Below are 21,927 nucleotides of genomic sequence, written 5' to 3'. Positions count from 1 at the left end.
AGAAATGGGTTTATTTTGCTACATTTAGATGATGTGCGCGTGCCAACTCACCTTTCTTAGTAACCTGCAGCTAAGGGGAAGAACGTGGGCCAGCAGATCGAGAATATGCTTTGCTTTGTGAATACACGCGTCCACCTAAACACAGAGTAAATCTGGGCATCACAAAAGAGTTCATGAAACGCCGCCTGTGAAAATTGCTTTCGCACTTTTATCAAACACATTTATTAGGGGCTCAAACTCTGCTACGATTTTTTCCCTCCGCCGTCACCTTTTAAGGATAACGAGCGCAATCCAGGAGGAAGTCCTCCTGCACAAGCCTTAATTAAAGGAACAAGAATCAAATGAAGACACAATAGCACACTTGCATGGTCCCAACTCTCTTAAGCTGCTCTCTTGCAGGATTGAATTGGATTGAAAGGCTTTAATCGAAGAACTAGCTGTCTGGCTTTCAAGCAATGAACCTGCTACATTTTTTCAATGCCTTCAAGGTGATCTTTGTATTGTTTCTGGAGAATCCTTAAAAAGGTAACCTCTCTCTTTTTAAAAATGCACAAATTTAAGACAGCCCACCATTTATTATTACTTTTGAGAAAGGAAAACAGGCATCTTTGTTTTCTTTACGGTTGGGAAGCAAGCAATATGCTGAATACTTTGTAGTGAGCTTAAACAGAAGACAATTCATGGTACAGTGGTGCCTTGCAAGACGAAATTAATTCGTTCTGCGAGTTTTTTCATCTTGTGAATTTTTCGTCTTGTGAAGCACGGATATGCATTGGCGGTTTCCCATAGGAATGCATTGACGGTTTTAAGAAAAAGGCGCAAGACGTTTTCGTCTTGCGAAGCAAGCCCATAGGGAAATTTGTCTTGCAAAGCAACTCAAAAAACTCTTGCGAGTTTTTCGTCTTGCGAGTTTTTCGTCTTGCGAGGTACCACTGTATCTGTGTTCCATTAGACATGCTTTTAAAACAGGCCTGAGCATACATTCTACAAAGTGCTGATGGCATAACAAGATTTGTGCTTGCTTTTTAAAAATCTGGGACCCCCGTTTCTTTGTTGGAACAAGGAAACTTTTTGGAGCACCACATTTGTTTCCAGAAGACTTGTCTCTGGCTACGATTTGTTTTTAAGCGTCACCGTATAATTGTAAAGTGGCCTCCCAAGTTGAGACCTGGCTAATTTTAGCGACATAATAGCACCATACAACCTCTGCCTGCTCTATCCAACACACACAACTAAATAATATGTGTGATCCTCAACATTAGTCATACTCAAAGCAGGCTTACTGATTTCACTGAGTCTACTCTCGGCATGACTAACACTAGGTTTTCTTCCTTCGACTACAAACAAAGAGAAGATTGAAAAAGCAAGTTCATTTGGCAAAACTCTTTAAAAATTTATTAAGAAGCTTACCTTTGTGAAAGTTGCAGTTTTACCCTGAACAGGGGTTTTGGCTGTTACCTGAAGCTGCTGGTATGCAGGGACCATTTTGTCAATCTCCTGTAGAACCAATGGCTTGTCATCATCTTCCAGCTGAAACGAACACATAGATGCCTCTAAGATAGGAGAGCTAAACATGACGGAATTTATATAAGGGGAAAAGGCTAGGAACCACGCATGGAAGCATCAAGAACAGAAATTTTTAAACGCAACTTTTTTTTCATATTTGGAATTTGTACGGTACCTGATTAGAAAATGCAAGGAGAGCCGAGGCGAGCTTAAATCCTTCTGCAGCAAAGGCCTACAACAGAAGGGGGGGGGTAGTTAAATGCAAACCTAAAAAAACAGTCAACACGAGATGAGGGGAGGTCCTACTCTCAACAACAGGCCTGGAAACCTGTTGAACAAGTCAAATGCAACTCAAAAGGAATACCCTTTAAAATACAGTGGTGCCCCGCAAGACGAATGCCTCGCAAGACGGAAAACCCGCTAGACGAAAGGGTTTTCCGTTTTGGAGGTGCTTCACAGGACGAATTTGCTATGGGCTTGCTTCGCAAGACGAAAATGCCTTGCGATTCCTGGGTTTTTTCCCCCCACCCCCCCTTTCCCCCAAGCCCCTAAGCCGCTTAACAGCTGTTCGCTAAGCTGCTTAGCAGCTGATCGCTAAGCCGCTTAGCAGCTGATCTAAGCCGCTAATAGCCTTTTAGCAGCTAATCCGCTAATCCCTTAAGCCTTTAATAGCCGCTAATAGCCGCTAAACCGCTAATAGCGCTAATCCGCTAATGGGCTTGCTTCGCAAGACGAAAAAACCGCTAGACGAAGAGACTCGCGGAACGGATTCTTTTCGTCTTGCGAGGCACCACTGTACACTTTAAAATACTGTTGTTTAAAAGAGACAGCTCACTTAAAATAAATACACTGGTGTAAGAGTGTGTGTGTGTGTGTATTTAATAATACATCCACTGGCTGTCTGCAGTCCCCTCCTTTTTCCTTGTAGCCTATCCTGACCTGCAGACACGAAAAGACCTGCTCCAAGAGAAAAATGGAGGCACGGGTATATCCAGGATCAGATGTCCATAGTTTGAACGATATATATATATATGGGAGGCAACAGAGCAATATTCTTCCTGTCTCCCACCAGAATAAAACTGGGAGGAAAGATTAAAAATCAACTTGGGGGTGAATGAAGCAAGTCCCATTTCTCTTCTCTCCAAAAATTACAATCAATACACAGTTCACATATACGGAAATCCTTTTTTACAAAAAACAAAGAACCCTCAAGATACATACAAATGTACTTATTAGATTTCCCCCACCTCTAAATGATACCTAAGAGGAATAAGGTTTAGGGAAAATATTAACCTAGACAAAAAGTGCTATATTCATTAGGCAACCCAAAGGCCCCATGATTTAATTGCTCGGTGTTTTTGCTAACAGAACCTCACGTTGTTCCGGGAATTAATTAAAACATTTTGCTGACAGCATCTTGAAAGTAGTTTGCGATCTCTCTTTTGGTTGTTCATTACCTCTGACTGCTGAAATAAATCCTGAGTGGTTTTCAGCAGCCCTTCCCCTCTAAAGAAAAGAGAGAGAGAAATAATAATAATGATAATAACAATTCCAAAACACTAAAGACACTTTAATCTACAAAGCCCTGTGATTAGGGCTCTGGAGGGCTGGGGCAGAGAAGCTGAAGATTTTGTGCAGAGGTGGGCGACTTGTGGTCCTCCAGGTGTTGGATTGCAACTCTCACTATTCCTGGCTGGGACTGATTGGAGCTGCAAGTCCGACAACTTCTGGAGTTGTCCAGAAAAGACTCTGCCAAGGAGAGAACAGCTCAATCTCTCGGTTCTGCTCCAGACTTGGTCATCGCTTTGGCTGAAGATACAGGAGCACAGTTGTCAGAGCTGGCTCCGGGTCCCAGCTCACCAAGGACCAACGCTAGCCGGTAGTACAGTATCAAAGTCTTTATTGAAGAATAGTCTCCATTTACAAGTCTCAGCGTCCCAGCTCTACGTCTGAGCTTTAGACCGGCGAAGCTCTATCTGGATCTCCGCCCCCTGTGCACCAGCTTAAAACTCTAATCTTACTCCACCTCCTCCTTCTCTCTCTCTTCCTCTGGGTCTTACTACCCCCCGGGGTCTCTTCCCTCCTGGACTCTTCTGACGCAGAGCTGGACCCCTCTGACTCCTCCCCCTCTCTTCGGCGTGCTTTAGGACCTGGCTCCCTACCCGGGCTGCCCACCTTGCCGCCCTCCTGTACATTTGAACTTGGCGCGCGCGCGCGTTTAACTTTCCTGATGACCGTTTCCTCGCTCCCTGACGAGGGTGTGGCCACTCCTGCCTCACGCTCTCCCTCTGCCTGCGCGCTCCCTGATCCCGATGCCTTGGACTCCTCCCCCCTACTGCACTCTGGGGGGGAAGCTGGTCCGGATTTCCAGCTGTTACTCTCTGAGTCCCCTCTGGCCCCTTCTTCCCGAGGTGTCCCCCTTGCCCTGACCATGGGGGCCCCTTTCTGTGAATCCTCCGAGTCACTGGAGAGACTCAGAGACCTCGGACTACTGTTGTCGCTGACATTTCCTTCCGACTCCTCCCCCTCACTCTCCGTTTCCTGCCTCTCCTGTGACTCTTCTCCTGAACCCCTGACATCCATCCCCCCCTCGAAGCCCCCCCTTCCCCCCTCCCCTTCCTCCGGCGGGGGTGCCGGGTGCTCCATCGTTGTGGGGGTAAATGGTGGATACAGTTCGTCCCCCGTGGCGTGCATCCAGTTAGATAAATCCGGCTCGTCCTCCGTGTCTTCGCCGACCTCGTTCTCCTCTGCTTCCATCTCTGTGCCGCCATGCTCGAACCCCACGTCCTCCCCCATCACGTCCATGTCCCTCTCACCCTCGTTCCCCTCTGGGTCCGTTGCCCGCCAAGGGCCCCTCAGCCACCTCTCCTCTCCTCGATTGTCCCACCAAAACGAGCGGTCTGAGGCAAACCCCGAGGGCGAGCCCTCCGGTGAACGTGTTTCTAATGCTGGTTCTTCGTCCGATGTGAATCCCTGGAACGTGCTGGTAGAAAGCGTGGGTGTGAAAAGCCAGTCGTCGAAATACTCGGCTGGCATGGGCCTGTGTGGGAACAAGGCATGAAACTCCTCTTTGAGGAGAGGCTCGTCCAGGGCATAGTCCGGCACCCAACTGTTGGCGCTGGCCGGGGTACCTTCCCGTGCGAGAAAATATTCTACTCCCTCTTCCCCCCATCTCGAGTCCAAAATCTCTGTGACCTGGTTGATGGGTTCTCTTCTTGGCGACTCCCTCCTTGGGGGGGCCTCCCTATACGGGTCTGGTGCCGTGCCCTGCGCCTGAAATCGGTGAGGTGCTTTGTAGGGCGTGAGCACCGACCTATGGAATACTGGGTGCATTCTGGATCCTTCCGGAAGTGTCAACCGGAAGGCCACCGGATTGATCTGTGCTTCAACTCGGTAAGGTCCTAGTTGCTTATGTCCGAGTTTCTTCTTAGCTAAGGATCTGGTCGGCACTGCGTGGGCCGCTAACCACACCCAGTCTCCCACCTGTATGTCTTCACCAACCCTCCTGTGCTTGTCAGCCTGCAGTTTGTATGCGTGCTTTGCAAGCTCTAATTGCCTCCTAAGCTGCTCTTGAACTTCCTGCAATTCCGCCGCCAAGACTTCCGCTGCCTGTGGCTCCCCCTCCCCCAGTTTCTCTAATCCCGGGAAGGTTCTGGGATGCCTCCCGTTGTTGGCGAAGAACGGCGTCACCCCTGTGGACACGTGCTTCGTGTTGTTGTAAGCGAACTCAGCGAGCGGCAGGTAGTCCACCCATGTCGTCGGCTGTTGATTTGCATAGCATCTCAGGTACTGCTGCATGATGGCGTTGACGCGCTCCGCTTGTCCGTTGGTCTGCGGGTGTCTCGCCGACGCTAGGTTGATCTTGACGTTCAGGAAACCCATCAGCTTCTGCCAGAAGCTCGAAATGAACTGGCGCCCCCTGTCGGACAAGATAGACCGTGGCAGTCCGTGCACCCTGAAGACGTGGTCTATGAACAGTTTGGCGGTCTGTTCTGCCGTGGCCACCTTCGCGCACGGAATGAAGTGGGCCATTTTAGTGAACATGTCCACCACCACTAGCACTGCCGTTTTACCCCTCGAGCTGGGTAAATCCGTGACAAAGTCCAGTGCCACCCTCTCCCACGGTTCGCTCGGGGTCTGCAGCGGTTCGAGCAGTCCTGCCGGAGGTTTGTGCACTGACTTGGCCCTTTGGCAAGTGTCGCACCTCGAGACGTACTCCGCGACTTCTCCCCTCATCTTGGGCCACCAGAAATCTCTGGCAACGAGTTCCGCCGTCTTCTCCTTGCCGAAGTGCCCGGCGGTTGGCGCGTCGTGCAACTGCTGCAGTACTTTCGCGCGGAGCTCATCTCCCGGTACATAGAGTGCTCCTCTGCGGATGAGCAATCCGTCCCGTATTTGGAACTCGTCGTTTTTCACCGTGCCCTTGCGCACCTCCTCCATCTTGGCTAGAGCGAAGGAGTCCTCCTGCAGTGCTCGACGGACCGCCTCCAGGTCCACGGTTGCGGAAGCGCACGCCCACGCTTTCTGGGCGAAAATGTGCTTGGCCGCTGCTGGCGCCGCTTCTTCGAGGTATTGCGGCTTTCTGGACAGTGCATCTGCCATGATGTTGTTGTCGCCTGGGATGTATTCTATGCTGAAGTCGAAATCCGCAAAGAACTCCGCCCATCTGATGTGCCGCTGGTTCAGGAACCTTGCCGTGCGCCAGTACTCCAAGTTCTTATGATCCGTGCGAACCTGCACTGTTTGTTTGGCCCCGATGAGGAAGTGCCGCCACGCCTTGAATGCTGCATGAATGGCCAGCAACTCCCTGTCCCAGATGGTGTAGTTCTGCTCTGACTCGCTGAGCTTCCTAGAGTAGAAGGCACACGGTCTCCAGTCCCCATGCGGGTCCTCCTGCAACAGTACGGCGCCCACGGCTCTGTCTGAGGCGTCCGTCTCAACCCTCAGCGGTTTGCTGGGATTCACATGCAGTAGCTGCCCTTCGGACGAGAAGAGACGCTTGAGGTTCTGGAAGGACTGCTCCGCTTGCTCCGTCCAGATGAACTTCTTCTTCTTGGAGCTGAGCGTGTCGGTAATGGCCGCTGTCTGCATCGCGAACCCCTTGATGAACTTGCGGTAAAAGTTGGCGAACCCCACAAACCGCTGGACCTCCTTCCGATTGCGCGGGCTCTTCCAATCCAACACCGCGCGAACCTTGGCGCTGTCCATGGCGAGCCCCTTGTCCGACAGCTTGTAGCCCAGGAAATCCACCTCCTTCCTGTCGAACTGGCACTTCTCCAGCTTTGCGTATAGCCGATGCTCCTGCAGTCGCTGCAGAACCTCCTTGACGTCCCCCTCGTGGGTCTCCTCAGATTCTGAGAATATCAGGATGTCGTCTAAGAAGCAGACGCATTTCTTGTAGAGAAGACCCGCCAGGACGTGATGCATGAACGCTTGAAAACAGTGGGCGCCATTTTGTAAACCGAAGGGCATAACTCTATATTCATATGTGCCCAGGGGCGTGAACATGGCAGTCTTCCACTCGTCCCCCTCCCGAATGCGGATCAGGTTGTACGCCCCTCTCAGATCCAACTTTGTAAAAACGCGTCCTTTCCGCACCGTTGCCAGAAGGTCATCTATTTTGGGCATTGGAAAGGCTGTGGGCTTGGTCTTTGAATTTAAGAGCCTAAAATCCACTACAAGTCTTTTTTGGGGCGTGTCCTTTTTCTTCACAAAGAATACAGGACTGCCCCCCGCTGCTTTCGACTCCCGGATGAAACCGCGTTTTAAGTTGAGGTCTATGAACTCCTTGAGCTCCTGCAGCTCGTCTTCAGACATGGAATACAGTTTCCCGGCTGGCAGCGTCGCCCCTGGCAGGAGGTCAATCTGGCAGTCATAGGGCCTGTGGGGAGGCAGCTTGTCCGCTTCCTTCTCGCAGAAAACCTCCAAAAACGCTGCGTACTTGCGTGGCACTGCTTGCAGCGTGCTCAATTGTAGCTGCGTGTCTTCCCCTCCTTCTTCTTGGCTACGAAGAATGCAATGTTCCGCGCAATAGGAGGAACCGAAGGTCAATTGGCGTTGGTACCACGCCAATGCTGGACTGTGCCTGTGCAGCCAACTCATGCCCAAGACCACCGGCGTGCCTGACAGTTTGGTGACGTTGAAGCTGATGACTTCTTGGTGATTTCCAATCCGCATCACCATTGGTTGCGTTTGTTGCACCACCTGCCCCCCTAGCAAGTCCCTGCCATCCACTGTGACAACCTTCAGGGGCAGTGTGGCTGGCAGCAGTGGTATATTGTGCTGCTGAATAAAATCCAGTCCTATAAAGTCGGCGTTGCTGCCGGAGTCAATGGTGATCGGCACTTCCAGAGTGTTTCCGTTGGGCAGTTGGAGAGACGCTGTAAGCTGCACCACTGGTTTGGGTGGGAGGGGGTCTGTGGGCTGCAAAAGCTCTGGGGATTGTTTCATTGATTTGTCTGGCTGGACCCCAGTACCTCTTCCTCCAGCCAGACTCTGTCGTTTCCCTGCTGCGTTGCTTCTGTCACTGTTGCCGATGCTGCAGTGTGCTTGTGGAGCCTCTGGGGACACTCTTTCGCCATGTGTTGAGCACTGTCGCAGATGTAGCACTTCCTGTTCCCTCTAGGAGGCTTCGTCTTGACTGCTCCCGGCGTCAGGGCTCTGGTAGCTGACTGAGCCCTGGCACCTCCGAGCTCCATCGGTTCCTCTCCCCCTCCCTGCGAGGGCGTGGACTGCGCACGCGCTGCTTCTTTGGGATAGAAGGGAGGTGCTCTGGCTGGTGCCCTTCCCCAACGTCCTTCTTCTCTGTTGCAAGGACGTTCCTCCAGATGCACCCCGATCTCCAGAGCCCTCTGGACCACTTCCTGGGTGCTCCTTGGCCTCTCCCCCCTTCCAATCTCGGCTTTTACTTCTGTATTCAAGCCCTCCCAAAAGAGATCTCTCACTGGCGCAGACGCTTTGTCCCATCCCAGTGCATGAACCAGTCCGAAGAAACGCGTATGGTACTGACGCACGCTGGCTTTGCCTTGCTTAAGTCCATGTATGTCTCTCCTGGCAATATCAACGTCTATCTTTGATAAAAAACACGAGTCCATAGCTTTAATGAAAGCCTTCGCGTCTTGGAGCGCCGGATCATTGTCCCTCCATAAATTTCTCAGCCACGTTTTGGCTTCACCATGCAAATGGGATAGGATAAACCCCACTTTCTCTCTTTCATCTCTAAAGTCTTTGTCAAGCAGATCCAGCGCAAACAACAGGTCTGCTCTAAAGTTGGGGTACTGCTGTAAACTCCCGTCAAAATGGGATACAAGGCTGCCTCCCCTCTTTCCCAATCCAATGCCCTCTGCTTTGGATCCAGGTGGCCCCTGTTTGGAAATCACGTCCAATCTTACTTGGAGATCCCGGTAGGCGCTACTCATTTCCTCCTCTCTTTTTCTGGATGCAATTACCTCCGTGCTGAGTCGTGTCACAGCTTCTTGCAGGGCTGATATCTGCTCTTCCGTCGTCATCTTGCCTGAGTTTTGTGAGCTCTGGGAGCACCCCTCCTCTGCCCTCGCTGCGTCAACTCACGTTGCGAGGTTCTTGGTGCCAAAACTTTAAAAATCGAGATAGAGCTTACTGTCAGAGCTGGCTCCGGGTCCCAGCTCACCAAGGACCAACGCTAGCCGGTAGTACAGTATCAAAGTCTTTATTGAAGAATAGTCTCCATTTACAAGTCTCAGCGTCCCAGCTCTACGTCTGAGCTTTAGACCGGCGAAGCTCTATCTGGATCTCCGCCCCCTGTGCACCAGCTTAAAACTCTAATCTTACTCCACCTCCTCCTTCTCTCTCTCTTCCTCTGGGTCTTACTACCCCCCGGGGTCTCTTCCCTCCTGGACTCTTCTGACGCAGAGCTGGACCCCTCTGACTCCTCCCCCTCTCTTCGGCGTGCTTTAGGACCTGGCTCCCTACCCGGGCTGCCCACCTTGCCGCCCTCCTGTACATTTGAACTTGGCGCGCGCGCGCGTTTAACTTTCCTGATGACCGTTTCCTCGCTCCCTGACGAGGGTGTGGCCACTCCTGCCTCACGCTCTCCCTCTGCCTGCGCGCTCCCTGATCCCGATGCCTTGGACTCCTCCCCCCTACTGCACTCTGGGGGGGAAGCTGGTCCGGATTTCCAGCTGTTACTCTCTGAGTCCCCTCTGGCCCCTTCTTCCCGAGGTGTCCCCCTTGCCCTGACCATGGGGGCCCCTTTCTGTGAATCCTCCGAGTCACTGGAGAGACTCAGAGACCTCGGACTACTGTTGTCGCTGACATTTCCTTCCGACTCCTCCCCCTCGCTCTCCGTTTCCTGCCTCTCCTGTGACTCTTCTCCTGAACCCCTGACAACAGTGATTTTTTTTATCAAAACATCCCTCACGACATGAGAACAAGCTGCCTTTGCTGTAACTACATCAAGGTTACATAACTTGAAGGTGCAAAGTAAGATTTCAACTAAGGGTGAAACATGGAAGGCCAGTGTAATGAGGTTTTTTAAATAAAAAAATAAGTTTTTTCTTTCTTGCTAGTGTTCAGAAGAGGAAAGAGCAGTGACCTTAAAAATGCCAGCCAGACACGTCTCAGACTTTGCTGATGGCTGCCTTCTTCAGGATACAAAACCAAGTACACACAAGTGGGGATTGGGGGGGAGGGGTCAGCAAGAAAAGCTTTTTGGGATCTCTTTCAATGCTGCGGGGGGGGGGGGGGCAACTCTTAGATTATGGTTACCAGGCGTCCCCGTTTCCCAGGGACAGTCCCCGGCTTTACAAATCTGTCCCCGGACAAAATCCGTCCCCGGAATGTCCCTGGATTTCATTTAATGTCCTGGAATTTATATTTTTAAGTGTTGTCAATTTATTAGTAGGGAATGAATGCTGCGTGATTGGTTCAACAAACAAGACACATCATATGGGGACTTTGGGTGAGGCAAAATGGCGGGTGTCACGGCAGCGAGCAGCTCCTGAAGCCAGCCAGAGCCAACTGCGCTACCAGGCTGGCTCTGGGCTGCTGAGACTGCCGCTGCCGAGGGGGAACCGGGGACGCCCGGCGGTTCAACTGGGGGAACCGCTGACACACACACCCAAATCAAGCTGGGAGTGAGTGTGTCCGGCCACCCGGCCAACTGCCCAGTGGCGCTCCAAGGCCAGTAAAAAACCCGGAGCTGACGCAGTGAGGAGGAGGAGAGGAGAAGGAAAAGGGAGACAGAGAAAGAGGAAGTAGAAAAAGAGGGGAGCCCTGAACTTGCTGTGCCCCTGCCGCTGCTGCCACTGAGGAGGAGAGGTAGGAGAGCACCAGGAAGGCAAGGACATGTGGCCGAGCCCAGGCCCGACCCGAGCCTACTCCATGGTGGCTAGCTCTCCAAGAGAGCAGGCTGAGGCCCAGAGGAAGGCCGCGCGACAGAGGAGACTACAGAAGAGAAGATATTACTTCTTTAATTTTTTTAATACAGTGGTGCCCCGCAAGACGAATGCCTCGCAAGACGAAAGAGTTTTTCGTTTTTTGAGTTGTTCCGCAAGACGAATTTCCCTATGGGCTTGCTTCGCAAGACGAAACGTCTTGCGAGTTCTTGCGAGTTTGTTTCCTTTTTCTTAAGGCCGCTAAGCCGTTAATAGCCGCTAAGAGCCACTAAGAGCCGTGCTTCGCAAGACGAAAAAACCGCAAGACAAAGAGACTCGCGGGACGGATTAATTTCGTCTTGCGAGGCACCACTGTAATTTTTTTCCTCTTTCCAAAAAAAAAAAAAAAAGTGTCCCCGGATTCTTTGGGAAAAGAACTGGTAGCCTTATGTTAGATGCAACTCAGCAGCCCCACAACATCCCCTACAACATTGCAAGAGATCCTAGGACCCACCTGACAGGACTGCGTGGTATTTCATTAATGCCCCTAAAGAGCTTCTGTCCTAGGCAGCCGTTTTTGCAGCCAGATGGCTCGCGCTATACCTCAACACCAAAAAGCTGTAATGTATATATTTTTACACAGCATAATCACTGCACACGATGGCGCTTTTCAGGGCACTATGCTGAATATGCATCTGCTGCAAAAGGCACCACCGGTGCATTTAGCTCCCTTTGTCCCTTTATAGCATCAAAGTAGGGCTTGTGAAATATTATGACGTCCGACATCCCCTTTCCCTGCCTGCCTGCCAGCATTGTGGAGAAAAAGAACATTATAATCTGAGTCAAGTTCTAGGAGCTTTCACTCAATGATACAAGGGAGAGGGGAAGGGAATACAGTGGCCATTTTCACGTTCAGATGCATGTTTAGCCTTCAAATTAACATGAGCAAAGAGAGATCCCAGCCCCAAGGAAAATACAGTGTCAAGTTTGGAAAGGGGAGGGCAGAAAGACGAAGGCTAACAAGAATAGCTTCCTCAAACCAGTTCTCTTCATAATATTTCTTCAAACCATGGTTTCTTCTTCAAACCATTCTCTCCTTAATATTCCTCCCTCCCTCCCTCCCTGACCCTTTTGTTTTTACCTTGTAAATAAGAACATAGAGTAGGCCATGCTAGACAGGCCTTGCCCATGCCGTACAATCTCGTTTTCAGGATCATCCCACTTCTCCATCTCAGAGTCGACCCGCGCTGTCAGTTTATGCAGTTCCAAGCCTAGTTTCCCAAGTTTCATTTGCTCCTGCAAGTGATAAAAGTTACTTCCTTTTTGCTTAATACACCATTCGGCTTCACAACTACTGTACAGAAAAACTGTACTAGCGGATTAAGAAGTAGTATCTTACCTCACTATCAAGCCTGACTGGCTTTAAGGCTTTCATGTTTGCATTATGCTTCTGTTAAAAGAAAGAAAGAAAAGGTTTACCGAATGGAATTTGCTTCCAGTGTTACTATTTCCTGCTTGGCAGGGGGTTGGACTCAATGGCCCTTGTGGTCTCTTCCAACTCTATGATTCTATTAACCCATCAAAGGGATGAGGAATGGAGTCAACAGGTGGATTCCCAAGAATGTGTGCTGTTTTTCAATAAAGCTCTTCCCTCCAACCCCAGACTCAAAATGATTGAATTCAAGGAAGGATTATGTTGTTGGGTCAGTGTTGGAATGAACCAACTGCTGTTCTCCTTTCATGGACTTCCTGCTTTTTAAAACCCCTTCCTTACAGGCTCACTGAACACAATAGAAGTGACCCATGGCTGTTGCTAAAATTTCAGATTTTTAAATATGTGAGTAAGTCAGGCAGCTAGCACAAAGCTGTCAACTCTGATTGACAGCAGTTCTCCAGGTTATGAAACAGAGTCTCCTGTATCACCTGCGATAACATACTTCAGTAGGCAATGTCATGAACTGAACTACAGGGGTCTTAGGCCATGGGTAGGCAAACTAAGGCCCGGGGGCCGGATCCGGCCCAATTGCCTTCTAAATCCGGCCTGCAGATGGTCCAGGAATGAGCGTGTTTTTACGTGAGTAGACTGTGTGCTTTTATTTAAAATGCATCTCTGGGTTATTTGTGGGTCATAGGAATTCATTCATTTCCCCCCCAAAAAAAATATTCTGGCCCCCTACAAGGTCCGAGGGACAGTGGACCAGCCCCCTGCTGAAAAAGTTTGCTGACCCCTGTCTTAGGCAAAGCACTGCAGTTGAGAAGATTACCTAACTTTCTTTTTTGTTTAGTTACCGCTGCTTCCTCAAAGAAAACTACCTTCTACAGTGGCACCTCGCAAGACGAATGCCTCGCAAGACGAAAGAGTTTTTCGTTTTTTGAGTTGCTTCGCAAGACGGATTTCCCTATGGGCTTGCTTCGCAAGACGAAAACGTCTTGCGCCTTTTTCTTAAAACCGTCAATGCATTCCTATGGGAAACCGTCAATGCACAGTGGTGCTTCGCAAGACGAAAAAATTCACAGGACGAAAAAACTCGCAGAACAAATTAATTTCATCTTGCGAGGCACCACTGTATAGCCAGGATGGCCATATGAGGTTTTCATCAACCCTCTGAAAGGGGGTGAAAGAAAACTATTTTTTAAAAAAATTAAGAGTATGGTGGCAAATAAGGAGGAGGTATGTGGAATGGAGCAAATTAATTTTTAGTGTATGAAAAAAAGGTAAATGCAGCAACCCCACCAAAGTGAACTTACCCCCGGCCTGGGCAGCGACAGATACACACGCTTCTCTCCTAAGAACAACACATTAAAATTTGTCATGTAGCTTTCACGCACACCTCAGACTTACTTCTTTCATTTCTTTAGGCTTAAAAAAAAAATCTTTTTAAAGAAAAGAGCTACCTACCTCTAACAATTCCTCTTCACGGATTCTGCCATGGCTTTCAGTATATAAAAGGGAAATTCTGCTACTGCTTAAATTTGATTCTTTGAAGACCTGGCACGTTGAGTAGGCGCCCTTACTTTTCAACGACATTCTTTCTAAAATCTTCTAATACCTTTCTGAATGCCCAAGGAGAGGAAGGGAACTATTTCATGGGGCAAAGAACGCCCACTTCACACAAGCAAGTGCAGAAATGAGTTGGGAGTCTGCCCTTCTACTGGTAATTTCTGATATACCATCTTAGCTAGTTGTCTTTCTTGCCCTACACCAGTAGTTTTCAAGGAGGGGTGAGGTGGTTGTATGCCCACATAAGCATTATTCAGAGGATTCTGATGGCACCTGGGTGGCCCAAAAAAGCTTGGCGTTCAAACCAGAAAAGTTTAAACAAACATCTAATTAACATCTGACCTGCTGTGAGTGTCACGGAATGGAGAGATCTGCTAGCAAAACCGACTGAATGTCATCCCCCAAGATGATTAAGAAATAGTACTTGGAGTGGCATTATCTGGAGAGTCACAATCTGTGTTAGCATGCTAGTAAAATAGCTAGTTATACAGGGAACCAGAAATGCTGTACAGTCGTATCTTGGTTCTCGAACGCCTTGTGACTCGAACGTTTTGGCTCACGAACCTGGAAGGGTTTCGGTTTGTGAACGTTCTTTGGAAGCTGAATGTCTGACATGGCTTCCGAATGAGTGCTGGAAGCTCCCGCAGCCAATCGGAAGCCGCGCTTTCGTTTTCGAACGTCGAATGGACTTCCGTAATGGATTCCATTTGAGAACCAAGGTACGACTGTACTCCTTAAAAGTTTAGCCACCGACGTGGCTGAGACGTGCTTTCCAGGAGGTGCTCTATTAGAGAGGAAGGGTTGGCATACAACCCTTCCATTGTACAGATAATCTCATGTGCTGCAAGCCCTCTGCACAAAGCCCATTCATGCCCACAAAAAGGGAGAGGATCTGTAAGATCTGTGGCATGATCTCTCATCGTCTGTGCAACAGAACGGAGGGCAGGCAATGGAGCAAGTAAAGCAATTTCGTCTGCTGGACCAACCCATGCACAGAAGACTGGAGTGACTATCCCAGGCCATGCAATTCAGGTGTTGCTCTACTAGGTGGTAGGTAAATAACTGAGGCATGGCCACTGTGGCTGAGTCCAAAGATCAGTCCAGCTCAGTGTTCCTTCATGGTGCCTTCGCTCACCCCTGGCTACTGTCAATCAAAGGATGAGAGTCCCTCAACATGGTATGAAGAAAGGGCAGAATGTCTGGCAAGGGGAAAGCAGAGTGGAAAGATGGAAGTGGTTGAGACAGAGGAGGAAGCTGAGAAACATTTCAACAGGGGTGGCGGCAGCCGAGGGAGTTGCGGAGTCGCTGCTGAAATAGAGCCCACGGCACTCCGGCTTCTCCCACCAAGGAAAGAAAACACAAATCAGATTGGAGCCAAGCAGTTCGTTGTAAAAATACACTTGGTTTATTAGAAAGTGTCCAGCACATTTTGATTGCTCTTCAGTCTTTAACCATCACCAAAAAGCAGAGAGCGTTTGCCTCGCAGACATCAAAAACATACCTTTCCCATCACATCCCACACGTCGTAAAGTGACAGCTTAAAAAATTACATTACCGTAAAAAATATAAAGTTTGTAAATTAAGGGGCAGGTGGAGGGGACTAGCCCACTAAACTTTCAGTCCACTTAGTATATAGGCTTAGCTATCTTCCTGACAAGAACAAACTGAAGTGTTAATTGCAACTTTAATTATTATCAAAGAAATTAAGGGATGTTTCCTCCTGTTATCTAGAATGCCACTATTGGGTTGTTGTTGTTGTTCTCTAGCAATGGCGAACGCAGGCTCAATTTTGTGATAAAAGAATTCAGAGAATACCCAGGAAGTTTATGTTGTATAAAATCCACAGGGTGAAATATTTTGCTCTGTCACTGAGCAGAAATTTGTTCTTTTTTAAAAAAACAAAATACACCAAGCCACAACAACCCAATTTAATATGCTGAATTGGAAACTAATGCCAGCTGCTGCTTTCAAGATAAAAGCCATATTGACCTGGTTAAACACATTCAATCCCATTAATCTGAATGGGAAAATTAAGACATGTGCTGAAAACCACCCTTAAGAAGTCAATGGGACTTAAAAGCATTTCACTTTGGCAGTGCTATGTCCTCTGCTGTGTTTGAATCCAGCTTTTTCCTAGTGCTGACTTGCTGCAGCTTCGAACAAGGCCAGATAACGTTATTCAAACTAAGTTTAAACTAAGAATCAGAGCTACATTGTAGGTCCTAGCCATAACATAATTTGGCTGATAAACAAATACATGAAACAAACAATTCATAAGGAGGGGGAGGAAGGGTGTTACATTCTGTCAAGACAAATTTGCTATGCAAGCCTAATTTAGGTCCTTACCCCGTGGTACTTATTAATTCCGCCACATGATATATAAACGGAAGGCCAACTAACAGGCTCGATTCGATTCAACAAATCAGGGTTGGGTAGCAATGTTGTTGAGCAACAACTCCAACCATCACTGGGTTTTGGCCGTGCTGGTGGGACTACAACATCATCTAGCGGACCACGGATCTAAACCATTTTTAAGATGACTGTGGCCAAGCCTGTGTGAGCCTCAGATACATTCCCTCCTTTCCTAGGAGCAAGAAGAGGAGAGAGATATTCCATTTTCACTTTAGAGAAAAGCAAAGTTCCCTGTTGCTTTCAAACTCAGGAGGCTGTGCTATAGTCTAACCGCAGTTAGTTAAAACAAACCAAGACCAGTTGTGGTTTTAGAAAGCAGTTTGTATGCAGGCTTTGACAACCCATACACATCAAAGAACTGTGGTTTGTCCTAAAGTGGGAACAGAAGCTTTCTCTCTCCATCTCTCGGAAATTATGTGGGCAGTGGGAATGAGCAAGACGAAGTCTCATGCAGCTCATTCACAATAATCTGTGATTGGCTGAACCAGGTCCCTGTAGAATTTGTGAGATCGAAGTGCTGCAGGTTAATTTTCCTCCCTCAATATTTACATAATAAATTGGTTGTGTGGATTTTCTTTTAAGCATGTGACAACTTGCGGATGTTGCCAAATGGGGACACATACACACGACTCTGTATTACCCTGCAAATACAAAGGGGAAGGGCATAAATCGCGCCCAGGTTCCAGTTTTGCATTGAATTTTTCCTTGAATGCCAAGTAATCACTTTGCTCCGGTAGGAAAAGTCAAAAGGTTGCAAATTGGTTTAGATTTCTACCCCTCTCCCCCATTCTCCTTGAGGGCAAAATTTAGGCCATTTCATAAATGCACAAAAAAATATAACTGCATAGTATGTAATATTTTCTAAGTTTGCTATGAAATTATAGCAAACATTCCGTTGGCAATTTCATACAATATAATTTAAAGTGCAACAACATTGTGCCAATATGGAAAGTTTAAGGGCATTTAGGCATTACTCACTCCTAAACTGGAGAGGTGTGCTTTGGGTTTAGAAAGAAAACTGATATTCTCTTCTTCTAGGGCAGGCAGGGCCAAACTTGGCCCTCCAGCTGTTTTGGGACTACAACTCCCACCATCCCTAGCTAACAGGACCAGTGGTCAGGGATGATGGGAATTGTAGTCCCAAAACAGCTGGAGGGCCAAGTCTGGCCATGCCTGTTCTAGGGCAATGTGCATCTGAGTTAGCTGGGACAAATGCTTAGACCTGCTTCAAATTTTAAGCAAAAATTGTGCTTGTTACTGTTTCTGCCCACAGAAAACACATAAAGTATGAAATAGTCCCTATAGTCATGGGAAGCAGGATTTGACCGGTCACATTTTTCTTATGTGTGCTCACTGCAGAGTTAGGAGACACAACATCTTGTCCTTTACACTTTGAGCCTCAGTCCGTTAAGATTCAGACTGAAATTAATGGAACTTAAATATGAATATATTAACTTTCCCCACTGATTTCAGTGGAACCTCAACATGACCAATTCTCTCTCTGGGTTGCAGCCATTGCGTTCGACATGGGAAAACACTACTCTGGATTTGATGAAATCTGATTCTATGAGTCAGAAATAGTTCCTTCCACCTAAAAGACAGAGATAATCAGGGGTGTTAAGTATCTAGCAATGCCTCTGCAGACTATGATTAGTCTTCTTGATGTGACTTCCAACAGTTTCAGAACTACAATGTTAGATCCCAACAGATGGAACCAAGGCAGCAAAAGGACAAAATAGAAGCTTGTCTCGAATGTGCTTCTGGTTCTTTTAAATATACTCCAGGAATAGAAATGAGAAAAAACAGGTGAAATAGGAACACATTCTCCTGTTCACTATGCCATATCCGAAGAGCACTCACTCATATACCTCAAGTCATTTCTTTTTCTTTTGCAAATATCTATTTGATCCAATGGCCCACCATGGGACAAACAGGAATAGATACCCATTTAAGAAGGATTGGCGGAAACTGCTCCCATTGTTAACAAGCAAAGCATGCATAATGACAAATGGCTGTTTTGCAGCACTAGCCAGCCGGATTGGGTAATGCACAGTTCTTCTTTCAAACCAAACTTCCAAGCAGGCCATCAAAGTGTCCTCCTGCCTGGACAGGGTCAATCATTATGCTAAGGATGCAAGAGAGCTCTGCTGTAGAGAACTTAACTGGGAGCTTCGAAAAATGGCTCTTTGCACAAAGGAAATAATTTTGGCAGGCTGCAACTGCTTGTCCTGCAGCTGTAAAGGTAAAGGTAAAGGGACCCCTGACCAATAGGTCCAGTCGTGATCGAATCTGGGGTTGCGGCGCTCATCTCGCTTTACAGGCCGAGGGAGCCGGCATACAGCTTCCGGGTCATGTGGCCAGCATGACTAAGCCGCTTCTGGCGAATCAGAGCAGCGCACAGAAACGCCGTTTACCTTCCCGCCGGAGTGGTACCTATTTATCTACTTGCACTTTGACGTGCTTTCAAACTGCTAGGTTGGCAGGAGCAGGGACCGAACAACAGGAGCTCACCCCGTCGCGGGGATTCGAACCACCGACCTTCTGATCGGCAAGTCGTAGGCTCTGTGGTTTAACCCACTGTGCCACCCGCGTCCCTTCCTGCAGCTGTAGTGCTGCAGAAAAGCTGTGCTTGCTGAAATTCTTCTACAGAACTGCTAAGGCATCCTGCCCTACAGCAACCTAGGGGGAAGCCTACTTGTATATGTCACTATGGGTGAAGGCTGATGTAGTATTGAAGCAGAAGCTACAATTGGATCTTCTCCATTGCTGTGAACTCTGTTTCTATATGGCTTCTGCTTCCAGCCACACTTCACAGTTCCTATACCTTCACAGGTATACAAGAAGAAGAGTTTGGATTTGATATCCCGCTTTATCACTACCCTAAGGAATCTCAAAGTGGCTAACAATCTCCTTTCCCTTCCTCCCCCACAACAAACACTCTGTGAGGTGAGTGGGGCTGAGAGACTTCAGAGAAGTGTGACTGGCCCAAGGTCACCCAGCGGCTGCATGTGGAGGAGCGGAGACGCGAACCCGGTTCACCAGATTACGAGTCTACCGCTTTTAACCACTACACCACACTGGCTCTCTAATATACAAGTCCAAGATAGTCAGGACCAGTGCTTTTTTTTCTTCTTCTAAAAAATGTTTAGGGGTGCTCTCATTTTGACTCAAGAAAACCACCATTTTGTAGTTCAAATCAGGGAAAATAAATACAGTAGATGGACAAAAGTACAAAGATTCACAAAATATTTAGGGGTATGCATCCCCCAGGAAAAAAAAAGCACTGGTTAGGACACTTGTAGATCTTGGCCCTCTTAGCAGAAATGCAATAGGAAACTGGGGAGGATAAAAGACTAAACACAGACTTCCCCTTTGGCACTCTGCAGTAAAAGCTACCATTGTATGTCGGGTTTTGCTCTAATATCAAACCTAATTTCTTTGCCCTGAGTTTTCCATAAAACGCACAACTGAATCAATACATCAAATGCTACATTTCTATAAAATAAAGTGTGGCACAATTCAATGGGGTGGTGGTGAAACCCTCCCTAAAACTGAAAAGCTGGAATTAAACTTATCTGAAGAAAATTAAAATGATGCTTAGAAATGAGAAGTCTCTTGATAAATTAACACCGCACAACGCCTCGGGCAAGACATTAAGAGAGAGATTTGCTCTTTCACAGTTTCTTTTCTACATGCCATACAAATACCAGGTGACTTACCCACCACAGAAAATAGGCCAAAAGTTGCGTAGAGTCATCAGAGAGATCCCATCCAAGCAGAAAGGATAGCAGTTTAAAAATCAAATAGCTACATTCACTACATTGTGGAGCGAACAGAATGAGAGCAGACAGTACAGAAATAAAAGGGTGTTTCTTTTGCAAGAACACTGGACAGTTTAGGTCAGACAGAAAGAAAGGCATCTCTTTACAACCCCCTTGCAAAAAATATATATAAATGTTTCCATTGTTTTGTATTACTAAGCATTTCCTGAAATTAAGGCTTGAAAGTGTATTGCTGCATCTCCATAAAGAGCAAAACCTATAAAGTACTCTCACTGTATAATATTTATCCCTTTAAAATAGTGGTTTTCAAACTATACCACCCAGGAGCTCTTTCAAAGGTTTATCAGGGCTCCTCAGTGTTGGACAAGCTACTTTAAAAAGCCCTCCTTGCAAAACGCAGCCTTGGGAGAAACTGCAGGGTACATCATACAATATAACCCCAATTAACAGGGAGCAACTGCTAGGCCCAAGAAGTGAAAATGCAACCAGGAACATCCCCCAGAATCCTATGCAATGTGCAGGAGCTCCAAGGCTGACAAGCAAGGGCTCCTCAGTTGTCCAATCCAAAGAGATAGGGTTCCTTGAGGTGCGAAGCTCAAACTCACTTCTTTTAAAGCATTAACTGTGAGCATGATCACACCAGACTTATGGAACGCTCCTTGTCAGATTCAAGGAACCCCAAATTTACAAAAGGCTCAATCTCAAAATCATACTCGTTAGCCTGGTTTGCACGTGAACAACAAACCACGGCTAGAATTATGAGCATGAGCTGCAGTGAACCTAAGATTTCCGTACCACCCACTCCCTGTTGGCGCAGCTGCAAGGAGGCCAAAAGTTTCCACTTCTGTCCAAACCGTAAATTTTGTTAACTATGTTTAGTGAAAGCAAGTCAGCTTTATAAGCTATGGGTTCGGAGCTGGCTTGCTCACACTAACCATTACATATCTTTCAGTGCCGGGCAAAAATGTTTCTCTATACCCAGGCCTTTGGAGAGGGGTTATTGGTCTGTTTTTCTATATTTTGTGTTCTCATTTTGTATATTTATGTTGTGAACCACCCTGTGATCTTCAGATGAACATACGTATTTATATACCATCATCATCATCATGGCTCCCTGCAACTCGTCCTCATAAGACTAAACCATGGTTTAGCGCTACGTGCTAGCACAGCCAATCTTTCCCTGAAAAGGTGAAACCAGACTGATTCAGAGTGACTATCTAGAGTTATTATTTAACTACTTCACACTAGCACAGCATCATGGGTTCTCCAAAGTTTGCTGGGCTAATAAATGCAATAGTAAATTACATGTTTCTAAACACTCAGTGGACATACGCCAAGAAGCTCTGCCAACCGGGCCTCCATGTCAATTTATCTGCTGCCTCTGGAGCTGTGTATTTGCTCTGCAGGCTTCACAATTTGCAACGTAGCAAATATGAGGGTACCTATGGAGCTGCGTAAAATGTTAAGTGACTCCAAGTTGTCCTTTGTTGACCTTATAAAGGATTCAACTTAGATGCTCAAACCCATCTTGCACAACAGCCAGGGTACTCAGAATACGCGTGTGCTGTAAGTTGGTAGCTTGTATTTAAGGACAGTAGGTTGTCTGCATCTAAGAACTGCTCTCTCACCTCGTCTTCCTTCAAACACATCACTGATTTCTCTTAAGAGCAAGGACATGTCAGTCAGCTGTGACTCCCAGGCTTCGCAGAACACATCCAGATTTTCTTTTGCAATCTTGCTGGAAGGATGCAATGTCAGGGTTTCTGCAGCAGAAATTATCTGAAGGAAACAAAGCAGATCTTGCCATGTAACCAGAAATTGCTAATCAGCATCCACCCCCGGAGGCAAAGAATAAACAGCCTCTCATTTGTAT

The 21,927-nt window shown here is 47.6% G+C and overlaps 1 protein-coding gene across 2 annotated transcripts in view; it reads right to left on the bottom strand.

Moving 5' to 3' along the window:
- Positions 1-21,927, bottom strand: part of CTNNAL1 (catenin alpha like 1) — a 65,173-nt gene that overhangs the window by 2,243 nt on the left and 41,003 nt on the right. For both annotated transcript variants that reach the window (XM_083449357.1, XM_083449356.1), the window contains exons 11-18: positions 21,683-21,833; positions 13,608-13,645; positions 12,259-12,309; positions 12,001-12,155; positions 2,964-3,012; positions 1,682-1,738; positions 1,411-1,530; positions 52-135 (exon numbers count right to left, since the gene is read on the bottom strand). In XM_083449357.1, the coding sequence (XP_083305483.1) occupies positions 52-135; positions 1,411-1,530; positions 1,682-1,738; positions 2,964-3,012; positions 12,001-12,155; positions 12,259-12,309; positions 13,608-13,645; positions 21,683-21,833 (705 nt within the window). The remainder of the gene's footprint in view (positions 1-51; positions 136-1,410; positions 1,531-1,681; positions 1,739-2,963; positions 3,013-12,000; positions 12,156-12,258; positions 12,310-13,607; positions 13,646-21,682; positions 21,834-21,927) is intronic.

This window comes from Podarcis tiliguerta (assembly GCF_965153285.1).
Source record: "Podarcis tiliguerta genome assembly, chromosome: 7".
Lineage (NCBI taxonomy): Eukaryota > Metazoa > Chordata > Lepidosauria > Squamata > Lacertidae > Podarcis > Podarcis tiliguerta.
This window is presented reverse-complemented; position numbering and strand designations above follow the sequence as displayed.